Source organism: Pempheris klunzingeri, chromosome 2 (assembly GCF_042242105.1).
Source record: "Pempheris klunzingeri isolate RE-2024b chromosome 2, fPemKlu1.hap1, whole genome shotgun sequence".
In the NCBI taxonomy this organism is placed as follows: Eukaryota; Metazoa; Chordata; class Actinopteri; order Acropomatiformes; family Pempheridae; genus Pempheris; species Pempheris klunzingeri.
The window spans coordinates 22,735,223-22,749,783 of record NC_092013.1 but is presented as its reverse complement, the minus strand read 5'-3'; the positions used below and the strand labels follow the sequence as shown (position 1 = coordinate 22,749,783).

At 40.2% G+C, this 14,561-nt stretch overlaps 2 protein-coding genes across 2 annotated transcripts; both read left to right on the top strand.

Moving 5' to 3' along the window:
• The first annotated feature begins 4,547 nt into the window (after window positions 1–4,547).
• Window positions 4,548–8,153, top strand: LOC139214301 (complement C1q subcomponent subunit C-like). Its single transcript, XM_070845120.1, has 7 exons — window positions 4,548–4,636; window positions 5,114–5,229; window positions 5,318–5,380; window positions 6,180–6,345; window positions 6,982–7,122; window positions 7,457–7,583; window positions 7,765–8,153. Exons 2-7 carry the CDS (start codon window positions 5,124–5,126, stop codon window positions 7,897–7,899), a joined length of 738 nt encoding a protein of 245 aa, XP_070701221.1. The 5' UTR covers window positions 4,548–4,636; window positions 5,114–5,123; the 3' UTR covers window positions 7,900–8,153.
• Window positions 8,154–10,981: 2,828 nt separating this feature from the next.
• On the top strand, window positions 10,982–13,710 carry c1qb (complement component 1, q subcomponent, B chain). Its single transcript, XM_070844773.1, has 5 exons — window positions 10,982–11,057; window positions 11,696–11,861; window positions 12,340–12,571; window positions 12,965–13,082; window positions 13,220–13,710. The coding sequence occupies exons 1-5, from the start codon at window positions 11,055–11,057 to the stop codon at window positions 13,430–13,432; spliced, it is 732 nt and encodes a 243-aa protein (XP_070700874.1). The 5' UTR covers window positions 10,982–11,054; the 3' UTR covers window positions 13,433–13,710.
• Window positions 13,711–14,561: the final 851 nt, after the last annotated feature.

Sequence of the window (14,561 nt, the reverse complement as noted above, 5' to 3'; positions counted from 1 at the left end):
GTTTCAGTATTTAATGATGCATCTAGATCCAGATCTTTAAAAGAAAAAAAGTAGTTGAGTTAATCATAATTTTGAAATGTGCTCTTTGTCAGTCAACTTTCTGACTTGGTGATTCTGACCATGGGATAAAAAGTCTAAATTATTTCAACACCAAAATTGTTATTTTTATCAGAAGAACATCCTGAACAGACCACACATCGTCCTACATCCATAGAGTAAACTTGAATACACTAACACAGTAAGTTTGACCTTTTTCGAAATGATAGCATTCAACATCATAGAACGTCATAGAAGGGACGATAGAAAACTCATCCATTTCGCAGATGGACGTATATATAAAGAAAATATGCAAATATGTTCATCACCCCACCCGGCGCCACCCAGAAGGATAAGGAAGAGGAAGAGCACGGCCAAGGACAGACATAATCTCTTATGATGGGTGACCATGTGACTGAGCAGAGAGGACAGCCGAAACAGGCGACAGGAGACGCAGTGCAAGCTTCTATTATTTTGGATCTGTATTTAGAACACTTTACACATTCAACATTTGTGCGTTTTATATGAGTATAAAAACAAAGAAAAATATTTTACAACAATCTCCTCAACATACATAGTAATTGTAACACACAGGCATAAAGACCCATGATAAAGCTTTCATACTAGTGTTTACCAACCAACTGTTCTTAGAAATATTTATTCATATAATGGTGTGCATGTGTGTGTGTGTGTGTTGTTTGGAAAGCCATTTGAGAGGACATAACGTTGTTTTTAATGGACTGCTTCAGTTTCATTTTTCTCTGTTATACAATAGTTCAGTATTTTCCCTCATCAAATAGAAAAGTTTTGTGCGACTTCTCTGTGTCACGTTTGGGAGTCCAGGCAGCAGGACGAGGTAGCAGAGTGACTTCAGTGATTTACTGAAGAAATATGTTACAGACAGATACACAGGCAGCAGGCACGCAGGTTGACAATTACAGGTCTGGATAGAAACAGAAGCTCAGACACAAACACACAAAGTCAGAAACCAACTAAACATCCAGGATGAACTGACAAGAGAAGAAAGGATCAGGACAAAGGACAATAATCTGTCTGGCATAGGTAATGGGAGGGAAGTGAGAGCAGGCAAATGAATAAGTCTGGTGGAACAGTTTGAGATGACAGGTAGGGAATGGTAGTCAGTGGTTTTGAGGAAGTGAGAAAGTGGCTGAAGAGGGAACAGTTGGGCGAAGTGTGACACTCTGAAGTTTATGGAGTGAAACATTTCTCCTTCTTGTTTTTTTTGCTGTTTTTGTACATCCTCAGTTGCTCTTGTCCTTCCAATATTGCATGTGTGTGCTGACACTTGCTTTTTTGAGGAATTCATCCTCAAAGAAGCATGGGTCAGAAGTTGAACTGGGGTGATTGGAGTTAAAGGTCTTGAACTCTTTTGTTTGTAACTGTAAGCAGCACATGTATGCTACCAGCACGGTGGGAACAAGCACAGGGCCAAAATGTCCAGTGAGCCACAGTTCTCTGGACAAAAATGCTTTGTCAATAGAAGAGGTCAGGTGAATGGCCAAACTGCTTTGTAGATCAGTTCATCATTGTCTTTTTATGGGATTCATTGACATTAACAAAATATAGAATGCCAGCAGCTATATTCTTTAAAAGGTCTGTAACATTGGAAAATCCAGCAAGTGTAGCAAAGATTTGAAAAGTATCTGCAAAAGTCCCACCCCCTCCCTTCAGGCCTCCCTTCATAGCCACTTGCTGCCTGACTACTGTCTCCACAGTCTTTCTCTACACAACAGCTGACAGCCTCTCTAAGCTTTTCAGTCTAACAAATAAACAACTCTGTTAAATGCCACAATCATACAAACACAAGCTTCACCTCTAGCTCAGAGTTACTGCTCTTTCCCTAGAGGCTCGCTAAAGAGGTTCACTAAACGATAGTCTGTCACAAATTTGAGATCCATACCTCTCCAAATTAGGCCTTACCTTTTATGTTATTTTAGTGCCACTTTAGCAGTAAGTCTGCTTGTGGAAGACTCATTCGCAATGAGTGCACTTGCACTTGAGTGTGTGCAGGTAGGCAGGTATGTGGGCAGACAGGCAGAATGACATGACTGGACGGGCTCATTGCAGGCCTGTGACAGCCACAGGTACTGTGATTTTTTCTTTTTGCAAAGTATTTCATTTATTGATCGCAGTCAGACTGTTAACGGAATTTCAACAAATACAACAAAATGCTTCTAGAATAAGTACACAACATAAATAAACGCACCCTCCATGGTCAAATGTATGTGGACACCCCTGTCCAAGAGTGCTTTTGGTTTCTGGTTGTGTTCCCTGGTTTGGGCTCCTTAGGCTCATTGGAGGGAAATCTTAATGCTAGCACAGTGTTTGCTAATCCTGATCCTGAGGGCCTGTCTGAACTGCCCTGCATTTTTTAGATGTTTCCCTGCTTCGCCACACCAGGTGTGTTGGAGCAGGAAAACATCCAAAACATGCAGGACGGTGACCGCAGGGTCAGGATTAACAAACACTGTGCTAGAGCATACAGGAATAGTTTTGGCAAGTTCTTCCAGCTTTGCATCAGCAGTTTAACCTTCCTCTTGTGTTAGTTTCCTGTTACCATCTCTTATGTTAACAGGTCGGTTTTGACCTGTGTCTTAAATCAGCTGTAAAATACACTAAAAACACTTATTTATCATCCAATTTGTTTCTCATCTCTTGGTTACCTTGTTAGGCTTCCTTATCCATGAAAATATTGGTTTTAATATTTTTAGTGTGGGCCCCTGGGCCTTTTCTTGTCAGTATACCCCTCGATTTCAATTAAAAAAAAATGTAAAATGAACCTCAGGAGAATCATATAAATAAATAAAAGGTTGTTATGTCACCTGACTATTACTGAGGGGATTTAGAACACATCTCTTAAATAAATTTGTGTAAATCTGTATATTCCAGGCATAGCTGGTTTTTTGCATCACAGGCTGCCCAGATTTTTATGCCGTACTTCCCTGGCTTACTGGGTATGTATTGCCGGAAGGGGCATTTTCCTTGGAAAGGGACAAGACGTTCATCCACTGTCACCTCATCAATGTCGTTACACATGCCGCCATAGACTTTTTTTCCTTCAATGTTTGTCATAGTAATGATGACTCTTTTTAGTGACCATGGCATAAATAGCTCAAAACATGTCTTGATGTCACTGACTCTGGTCACAGCAAACCTTGTGATTCCAGGGGTCACTTTGATGACATTTGCAGCAGCTGCCCTGCCATGTACATCAGGAGGTACTGAGCTCCAACAGATCTTATCATTTTTGGACTTGAATCTTTCAGCTGGAGCAGCTTCAGCACCGGTGACCTCCTCATCAGACTCATCAGATGTGTCTGTGTCTTCTGGATGATACTCCACATTGTCTTCCTCCTCAGAAACCTGCTCATCAGAATCACTATGCTGCTCTGTGTCCTCTCCCTCATTTTCACCAAAAATATTATCCAGAACTTGGCTCACTGAAAATCTTCTTCTCACCAACTCTGCAAGTCACTAACTCTATACTGAATTGACCTCACATATTCTCGACATGCTCGTTTTTGTTTGTTTTGTTTTTGTGCAGGTATACTGGAAAACAAGGCAAAATGAGAATCCCCTAAAGCTCACATGATTGGGAGAGGAGCTGGCTGTCAGTGTGTTGGCTAACAGTGAACTTGTGATTTCAGTTTTGGCTCTAATTATTGCTTTATAATCTTATTTTTATAACTTGGTCGAAACCGACCCTAACAACACAAAGGTCATAATTTTAACTAGAGCATTTTATAATTTAGTGAAAACAATTTTGTTTCGTTTTATTTTGTTGAAATAGAGGTTCCTGACAAAGTCATAAAGCCTTGATGCAATAAACAAATGTATGTGGTTTTTTTTATCCATTTAAAACCTAAAACGGGTCGGTACCGACCCTAACACAAGAGGAAGGTTAATGAAGAATCAATCCCCATGGCAATGAAAATCTGTACAAAGCCCTAAAGAAATGGCTTTGTGCATGACTGTGTGTCCAAAAAATGTTTTTCTCAGTTTATTGTGGAAGAACTTGCCTGGCCTGCACAGAGCCTCGACCCCATCCAAAACACTTGGATTGAACTGGATCACCCAACATCAGTGTTGGGCCTCACTAATGCTCAAAGCAAATCCCTGCAGTCAGGTGAAGCCTGAAACCAGAGTGAAGGCTGTTAATGTTAATGGTTTTGGAAACGCATGTTCAACCACCACATGTGGTTGGAATGTTCCAGTATCCACATACTTCTGACCATGTAGGAAACTCACTGTAAGTCACTTGACCTCTGCTGGTTTTGTGTCTTATTTGAAAGTTCTGTGATAAAAATGTTCATTTAAATACAGAAACGTTTGATAAACACTTCTTTAATGTTTCTGTGGTTGTCATTTTAGTTTTTCTCTCTCTGTCCCTCCAACTTTCAATAACCTCCCACAATTGCAGAACTACATTCATCGGCTCAGAAAACAATTTGTGACACAAAAGCTGCTGAATCTTTGGTTTTGTGTCAGCTTCCTCATCTGGCTGCTGCAGGACTCTGAGCTTCACTTCAGTCCGGTTTGAACTCACTGTGGTGGGTTTCATTCTTCTGTCTGTTCTCAGGTGAGCTTTATACACTTTTTTTACATTTATTTTCCACATCTATGTGTTGATTACAGTTTACTGAATTGGATTTATATTTGTAAAAGATAATGTGTTTTTGTTGACCTCCTGTGTCTTTTTATTTACTGCTATGATTGTGTTAATCTTAATTACTTAATATACTGTTGGGTAGTTTAATCTGCTGCAATACATCATGTGCTATAATATTGCCATCACTAAGAAGTGTCTCTAAGTCTTTTCAAGAGCTACGAATACCAGCCCTGTTTTCAGCTTTCACCGCTCCTCTCATCTTTCCTCATTTTATCTCCTTTGTCCTCCTCTCCTCTTTCTTTATCTCCCCTATTATCATCTCCCAATTCCCTGTCCCTCTTATTTCAATCCTCTCCTCTTGTTCTTTCATTTCTACTTATTTCCTCCTTCCTGTCCTCATTTCCTCATCTTTTCACATCTTTTGTTGTCTCCTCTACTCCCTGTCAGGTTCACCATCATGCTTCCTCGTTGTTTTATTGTGATCGGCGCCTTGCTGTCTTTGGCCACACCCCTGCTGGTCTCCAGTGAGACCTGCACAGCACCAGGGATGCCAGGGATTCCAGGTATGTGTATCCGTGTTTGTATACATTTATATGTGCGTGTGTGAACCATTTCATTTAGTTTTGTTTGTTTATGTCTTAACATCCTCAGGTATTCCAGGGATGCCTGGTAAAGACGGTCGTGCTGGAGAGAAAGGACAGAAAGGAGAGTCAGGTATTCAACACACACTTAGTCATAGAGTCAGAGTTGGCCAGGTTAGCAGCAGCAATACTGATCCATCTAAAGGTAGCCTGTAGGCAGTGACACCAAGTGGTTTGTATTTATCATATTATTTAGGAGCAGCCATATATGAGATGGATTGTAATGACATGGAGACAAATAAAGGTTCATCCGCTGTTCATCCTCTTTGATGATCTCCGGACTTTTCTTCTGTTCAGCCCATTGGTGACCTTTCCTCTAGTGCCTTTATCAGTGACCAAATCCCTGCAAAACCAACAACTTTCCCATCAGCCTCAGCTGTACTTTGTCTTTAGCACTAATTAGCAAATGTTAGCATGCTAATGGGCTGAACTTAGATGTTGAACATAGTAAACACACCTGCTGACTATCACCATGTTAGCATTGTCACTATTAGCATACTGATTTAACTTAATGCATTGCTTTTTCAAAGTACAGCCTCCCAAAGCGGCTAGCATGGCTGCACCTTTAGAGCTGTTACGGTTTACATGATTAAAATCTCAAACAGCTCTTGTCTTGGTCTCTGTGGAGTTTTTAACAATTGGCTCGATTCCTCTAAAGCCACAGCAAGGAAATTGTCTATGTGCAGCACATTTCATTACAGGTAAACGCAGTGAGCTCAAAGGTTTGGCTCACATCTCCAAGATTTATTCAAACTGTCTGGTCATCATTAGTGGTTGCTATTTTTTTCTGTATCCATTTCCTTCAGTGAACTCCATCTAGAATGAAATGAGAATATGCTGTATTGAGATCAGTCTGTTGTTGCTGTTCACAGGAGCAGTGTGGAAGGCTGACCTTGGCCCTCAGAGGGGAGAAAAGGGGCAAGTGGGGACGATGGGATTTTCTGGTAAACGAGGTCAGAGTGGGGAGCCAGGGGGACCAGGGTCCCAAGGGATTACCGGAAGTCCGGGAGAACCAGGCGAAGCAGGAGTAGTTGTAGGGTATGTAATCATGCAGCTTTGCTTCTAAAGATTTTTTTTTCTGAATTTCTGCTTTATTAAATAGGACAGATAGGACAGTAATGTGATGGGAAAAGGAAAGAGAGAGAGGGGTGGACTTGCAGGAAAGAGCCTGGGGCATTTTGGGATACACTGGGATACACTCTACCAGGTGAGCTACAGGGGTGCCCATGGAAATTTTTGGAATCCATTGTCACTGAATTCAAGGAGACCACAGCTTACATCATAAAACCTTAAAGGCTAATAACATCTGAAAACTGCTCTTCAAGCCCACAAGGTCCAACAATTCCTGCAAAACTCATCTCAATCCCACACTTGTTGTGTGGCAATAACATCATTTCATTTTGCATGTATAGTATAAATAATATAAAATGGAAAATGCAACTCCTGACCTACCTGATCCTAAAGGCCTGTCTTACAGAGAGGCCCTGTTTCAAAATCTAGTTTTGATACCTTTAATATTCCATTTGATATTATGCTTACATGGTTCATATTCTACATGACAGCAGGAGCCTAACCAAGCCAAATAGGGGCCCATGGTTTCCATTTTTCCTTGGGGCCTAGAAGTGAGTTAATCCATCTCTGAGCACCACTTCGTGTTTTTGTCTGTGGCTGCAGGGCTGTTGGAGCCCAGCAACAGGCTGCCTTCAGTGTGGCCAGGGGAACCAACGAATACCCACTGAAATCCAGCGTCATTCGGTTCACCAACGTCATCACCGACATCAATAATGACTATGACATTGTGACAGGACACTTTAGGTGAGAAAAACACCTTCTTTTTTTTTTTTTTATCATATCTTACAGAAACCAACGAGATTCTGTCAGTGGGGTTCAGCATCTGGGGACCATGAATGTCTTTACCAAATTTCATTGCAATCCATCCAGTGGTTATTAAGATATTTCAGTCTGGACCAAAGAGGTGAATGACACTGATGCTGCTGGCTAGCTTAGCTTGGCTAAAGGCATTTCCCTGATTGGTCTGCAGTAATTGGTCTGTTCAAACAGATTTCCAATGTGATCATGCTGCTTAAGCACATAGAAGTTGAAAAAACACTTCCAGTCAATTAACTCAGTGTGGTTTTGTGTATTGTAGGTGTCGGGTCTCAGGAACGTACTACTTTGTGTTCCACGCCTCTATAGAGGATCGGCTGTGTGTGCTGATGAAGCTGGACCAAACACTGCTGGCATCATTCTGTGATCATCGCCGTGGCAGGAGACAGGTACAGATTTTATGTCATTATGCCACCAAATAATAATCTATTAAAGCTGTAGAGTCAGTACATGAACCATCAAGTACAGTATATGAGTGAATGGAAACATTTACAGTACTTCCCCTCTATGGTGTAAACTCTGCAAAAAAGATGCACTGTGTCATTAAATTTCAACTGGTACTGATTCCAGGTGACTGCGGGCAGCCTGGCGGTCTACCTGTCGAGGGATCAGGAGGTGTGGCTGGAGACTAAAGACTACAGAGGGATGAGAGGGAAACCAGCTGGTTACAGCATCTTCTCTGGCTTCCTGCTGTACCCGCACTAACAAACAGGACGGGAAACACAAAACAGCCTTTTTTCTCACTTCTGTTAAAGAGCTTTACAGCATCACTCCAAGGCTGCAACTACAGACAAAATACTGTCTTCCTTTCTTTCACAAAAAAGTACAAATGGGTTACTTTTCATTTTCCTTTATGTAACCAGTTCCATGTGATTAAAATCTCTTTTTTAAGAGAGACCCAGCCAACAAGGCAACACAAAAACATTGTTACAATAATAAACACAAACAATATAAATAAACTAAGACAACTGTCATATTTATGAAATAAGACCTCTGATTACTAGAGTGAAATGTGCTTCCGTTGTAGCCAACAGAAATGTATGCATAAAAGTCAACCAATGGGAACGTCAGTACACACACAAGTAGGTGACATCACCTTCAAAGCAGTGAGAAGAGCACAGAGAAACACAGCAAATACAAAAATCTCTCGTGTGAAATAACCCAAACTTTTCAAACTTTGGCAGAAAATAGTGTGTTCAAACAGGTTCTCAACACACAAAGTAAGCAATAAAGTCTGAGGGCCTCTAAGGATGCAGTTTTTCACAGAACGAGGACTGTAGATCTTGTTCTCCATGTCTTACCACATTATGATGAAGACTCTTCAAAGCCACTATAGAGAGGAGGATATATTTAGGTATATTGCAGACCTAGTGTTTACATTAATATGTGTTTTCATACTATACAATAATTTAGTCCATTCAAATTTGTCCATGTTTTGTTTTCCATTAGTGATTGGACATGGTACTTCTCACATTTATTTATTCATTTCATTGAAGCTCTGTAAATTACACTGGGATACTTCATAACCGATCCAATTTAATCTGTTGGTTTTATCTGCTCTGTCTCTTGGTAAACAGATACTATACAAATAAAAGCTGGAAGAACAACCAGAATGCTTTATATCTGTATGAAATTTCTCCTTTTCTATCGTTTGTGTGTGTCGTATTTGTAATTCCCTCTCAGCCTGAGCATGAACAACTTCAAAGAATATTTTGATTTAAAATGTAATTAAAAATGCTAACCTTAACAAGGCTGGGGAAACAAACACTGGACACTACATGCCATTCAAAACCATTCCCACATTTGAGAAAAGTGGCCAATGGCCATCTTGGTGAGGACATAGAATGTCGGCCCCCAAGGGGTCAGGAAATGTTCAATCAGAGGTCGATCTACAATCTGGATGATTTGACACAATTGGGAAAAATGTCAAAGGACCAGGCTCTCAACGTCACAGATAACTTCAGTGGATTCACTGAGTCTGCAGAAGCGAATGTACCCAAAACTGCAGTTAAATCATTTCAGGCAAACAGAGGCAGGGTTTAATGGATGGGTAGCTCCACCAAAAAAGGGGAGCTATGTGAGATTGCTGTTCAATGACTACACTTCAGTGTTTAACACCATAGCTTCCTCCCTTCTGGTCACGAAGGGCCTGAGATCACACACGCCACATCACTGTCTGGTACGGAAACAGCAAAAAGATGGATTGTTGGGTTGAATATAGAATAGGTGGTGCTTTACAAAGAATATTTACACCCGGCGCTGCAAGAATAAGGCTAGGAGTATCAGTAAGCATCCCAACCACCTGGATGGCCTGCATTTTCTTCATGCTAAACACCTGCAGGTAGTGAGATTGTCCTGGAATTAAGGTGGACAAAAGACAAAGAAACAAGAAATAGACAGGATCTGAGAAAAAAGGAAAATGACATATTGGACTATTTCCCAAGATGTAATTACTAAAACTATACATCAGCTCTTTGTTGATAGATGACTGTGGATAGAATGAAATATTGTGTAGAACACATACTGGCACTAAGGCTGTGGTTGGGAGCTTTAGCAACACACTGCCAGGAAACCAGTTCATGTTTGAGGCAACAACAAAGAGGAAACAGAAAAACCGAAATATATTTTTAATCCGATATATTCAATGATGCTTCATCATCAGTTCTTCATTTCATTCATTTTTTTTTTCTCACTTCTTGTTCAACTGTTTCACTTCCTCTAATTGAAAATTTGCTTTGTCAGGTAAATGCAGCAAAATAATTACATATTCATATAAAAAGGCATCAACACAGAGATCAAACTGGTATGAGGAATTGCTAAAAGTATATAGCAAACAAAAAAGATGTGAACGAGAAATGGAAATCTGCGTGGTGGTGGAAAAGTAATTAATTACTGTACTGTAGAACAATTCTCTCTCTCTGTATTTCTATGAATTATATTTTTATGAGTATTTCCTTTATATGTTACATTTCACAGGGAGCTGTACTGTACTGTGCTTTAGTTTGTAGCAGTTCTACAAAAGTGGTTTCTTTTACCTTTATAACTGAAAGGAAGCAAAAGTCTTTAATATTATGGGGTTAGGGTTAGGAACGAATACAAACTCATGCTGCAGAACTTTGTATTGTTGTCTTTTCAACCCCTTTTATTTATTTTATTTAATTTCATTTATTTATTTATTGTGTGACCCATAGAGAAAAGGTTTTGTAAACTTAGCTATTAGTTTTAAGGTATGTTTACTGCATATTGTCTTCTTGTTAAGCTTTCCTTATATACATTTGTATTTTCTGTATTTAATTTTGTTATGTAAAAGGGACAAGTAGAATGAATCATTCCAAGTGTTGGCAACATAAATAAACCAAGTTAGTGTGACTTCATTGAACAATTCTGTTAACTCAATAAAATTTAGGAAACCAACTGTCTTAGAGCAAGTAAGCAAAGTCCTTTCTATTTAAAAAGGCCATTCAGAGAACCTAAAAGAAGACAAGTGAGGCGGGGGTTTGGGGAAAACAGACATCCTGCAGTAAGAAATGGTCTCAAAATATCAGTAAAAGTTTTCTAGGCGATATCACCAGAATGTTTTTAACGTATGAAAATTAAGACTAGTTAAAAGTAAGTTAAAAGTAAAATGGCTCCTGTGAGGGTTATGTTTGTTGATGATGATGTTGAGATTTTTCCAGCTCCCTGCTTCAGTCAGTACTGTAGCCTAAAAATGACCATCATGAACACCAATAGAACAGCGATCATGCGCTCTTGAACTGTTTCACTTCCTGCTTTTTCCTCACTGAGCTGCTGCTGTCAGTGTGAACCACGACAGCTCTTCAACTCCATCAGCTTAGGACGAGTAACTGCATTACCTGCAAATGGTGAGACTTTTGTGTCCTACAAAACCAAAGAACAGGCAAAGAAGAATGTGTTGGAGGGAGAGAGGGAAAGAGAGAAAATCACTTATTCAGACATTGCATTTCTTGCTTAATGTTTCTTAAATCTAAATCCCTCCAGTATATTTAACATAGTACAGTATTATTTGTTTTGCTTGAGCAGCGGTGTTACAGTTGTTGTCCAGTTAAAATGCACAAACGTAGGCATTTTAGTCTGCATTGTATAATATATCGTACATGTGATTTATGAGAAGAGTCTTTCAAGAGCAATAATTGTTATCATTGTTGTCAGTTACCAACTTTAAACCTCCAAACTGTCAACTCTTCAGGATTGTATTCTTTTCCAGCTCTTCGTGCATTTGTAAAATGTGAGTCACTGTTGCTGTTTTTTGTGGGTTTTACTGAATTAATTTCTAATCAGATTCAAAGCTCACTGGGGACACAAGACAAGGCATTACATTCTAAGGTTAAAATCAGGTGTCTCTTAAAATTATGGTTAAGATTTGGGTTTAAACATGCACTGGTTATGGTTAAAGTTTAATTGGTAAAGGTCAATACTCGGTAATACTCGTAAGTGTCAAAAACAGGGTTTTTTTGTTGTATTTGTGTACCCGTTCCCCCAGGCCCCCCGCTGGCTGAGCTGCAGTACTGCAGTGTTTCTGCTCTTGGTTCGTGTCAGCCCCATTGTCACACAGTCATGTGACAGGTATACCCCAGGGATTCCTGGGATACCAGGTGCCTATGGTCCTGATGGCTTAGACGGTCCCATGGGGGAGAAGGGAGACCCTGGTGAGCTTATACTGGACATGACAGCATCACATACGTTTTACACTTCTGTTCATGTTTTTCTTTATGTTGTTAATATTTCTGATTTGGGAAAATGTAAATGGCCTTGAAGAAGTTGCGCATGTCGATAACACACATCCAAATGAAGATCTGCACCACATCTTCACCTTGTGTTTTCTATGTTTCTTTGGATTTTCTTACTGTTTTGTTGCGCTGCATATGTGTTGTCAAATTGGTCAAGATGCTTTCTTCATTTGATTGTGTTTTGTGTCCTTTTATTACAGTGAAAAAGGCTTGATGAAAAGTTAAAAATTCCAAACATTTCCTTTGATCACAATAACACTGGTGGACTGTGGTGTAGTTTTTTTTAAGTTGACTCCAGTTTTGATTTTCAATTTACAGATAAAACATAACCTCTCTATCTTTCATCTTAGTTTCAGTTCACATGACACTAACAACAAGTGTTTCTCTATGTGGGTAGGTGAGTCAGCTCAGCCTATCAGGGGCCAAAAGGGGGAGCCAGGAATTCGGGGCCCCCCAGGACGGCCTGGACTGAAGGGGGATGAGGGTCTCTCGGGGCCTCCTGGTAAACCAGGCCTGCGGGGAGCGAAGGGAAGGTCTTTCATTCCTGTGGACCAGCAGAGATCCTTCTTCTCCAACAAACGGGAGATAGCATATGCACCAGAGCTTGACACTGCCATCGACTTCAACAGGTCAGCGCTGTGAGGATTTAAAGTCACAGAGAGAACAGCAGTGGTATTTAATGGGATGACACAAGATGCTGAGGTGGGATAGAACACAGGCAGTCATTATTTAAGAAGCTCATGGTGGAGCAAGAGGAAAAGCCAGGAGACCACCAGAGTCATTAGGATTTATCCTCAGGGCACCATTGATAACTGAACCAGACCACATGACAATCTATGTTGAGATATTTCAATCTGGACCAAAATGGTGGACTGAGTCTTTGAGGAACTCCAAACTTGTCAAATACAAAACAAATCATATGGAGAAACAAGAAATTCTTCATTCAGGTTTTGATGATAGAGCTAGAAAACAATCATAAAATAATCAGTAAAAACTGAAATATTTGTGTAAACTTCCCACAGTCACATTCTGCCAGGCCAGGATCAACAGTTTCAAGGAGAATCTCTGACGAATGGGACGTACATATGTTCCGTCAAAGGGATCTATTTCTTCAGTTTCCACATTTCAGCAAAGAGCAAAGTGAGTCTGAAGAGTTTGTTTTTCTGGTCTGTCTACTTATTGGTATCTTTGTCTGCCCCCTATTCTCTTCTCACTCACATCTTTTTGATTTGTTGTCCTCAAGAGGACTGTGACTGTATTTGTATGATCACATCTAGGTGTGTCTGAAGCTGGTGAAGGGCAGTGACGATCACATGATTCTGTGTGACACATCTCATGGTTTCCTGGTCACCTCCGGCTCGGCGGTCCTGGAGCTGGGTGTCGGAGACACAGTCTCACTGCAGACAACCAAGTATAACAGCATCGTGACGAGCCAGACCGACAGCACGAGCCACATCTTCACCGGCTTCCTGATCTTCCCCATCGACTAGAGCCCCGTCCTCTCATCCATGAGATCATCATTCACAATATCACCGATTTGTTGGGAACATTTACAGCAATGTGATGTAATATTACAAATATTAGCAGAATTAACTGATAAAAAATTAGCTTAATAGTGGCACTGTTGTCATATCAGAGTTTTTGCATGTTATAGCCCATTAAATACAATTAATGTGTACTTTACTGGTGTGCGTTTTCTAAAATCTCCCATTTGAGATTGATTTTTGAGATTGTAATTCTCATTAAATAAGAAAATCTTCATTATAAATGCTGTCTGAGTCCTAAGTGTTTCATTTAATTATGAGGACTTGATACTTCATTTAAACCTCTTCAATAAACCTTAAATTTCTATCAACATAAAATTATTGAACATACTTACATACAGGTTTGTACCAAATGAGTACAAAAATCACAAGATCAGACTCGCATGGCAAACATATTTTGCACAGACTCCTGAAGAATTGGTGCCATTTCATTCTTGTATCATTTCATTTTACTGATTATTTTGCAGTTAAATTACAGAGGTCAAAGTGATGTCTGTCAAGGTCAGGAGATATCAAAATATCGGTCTATTTATAGACATGATATTGCACGGGTATGTTCTGCTCATGTGCATGCCGCTCAGGTGCTACATTAGAGTATTCAGATTTATATCTGCAGCATGCATTGGACCAGTCTGCTTCACCTACTATGTCCCACAATGCAAGGTGCTTACTGTTGTATGAACAGAGACGTTTCAGAAAGCTATGTACATTTTGACTTACTTCTCCTGAGCAGGCCACCAAAAGCTGTTAGTGAGGGAATTTCAGGTGAGAAATATGCCTACCAGCTGCTGAACATTCACAAGGCCGAATTTAAGTGCCTGTTGGCCTCTGTGAATGTGGGAGAAATCCTTCCAGGGATGTCTGCTCCAATGACATCGCACAGAGCCTTGCCAAATGAAGTGTGCAAACTTGTCTGCATAGTGTCTTCAGTGATACCAAAGTACTGAGTGAGAGGTGCAGAGGACAAGGAACTCAGGATCAAGGTGCGTGAGGTAGAATCTTGACCTTGGATGGCCTCTAGGACGTTCGTAGCAACCGACTCTGAGATGAAAACCAGCACATCTGTGCACATTTT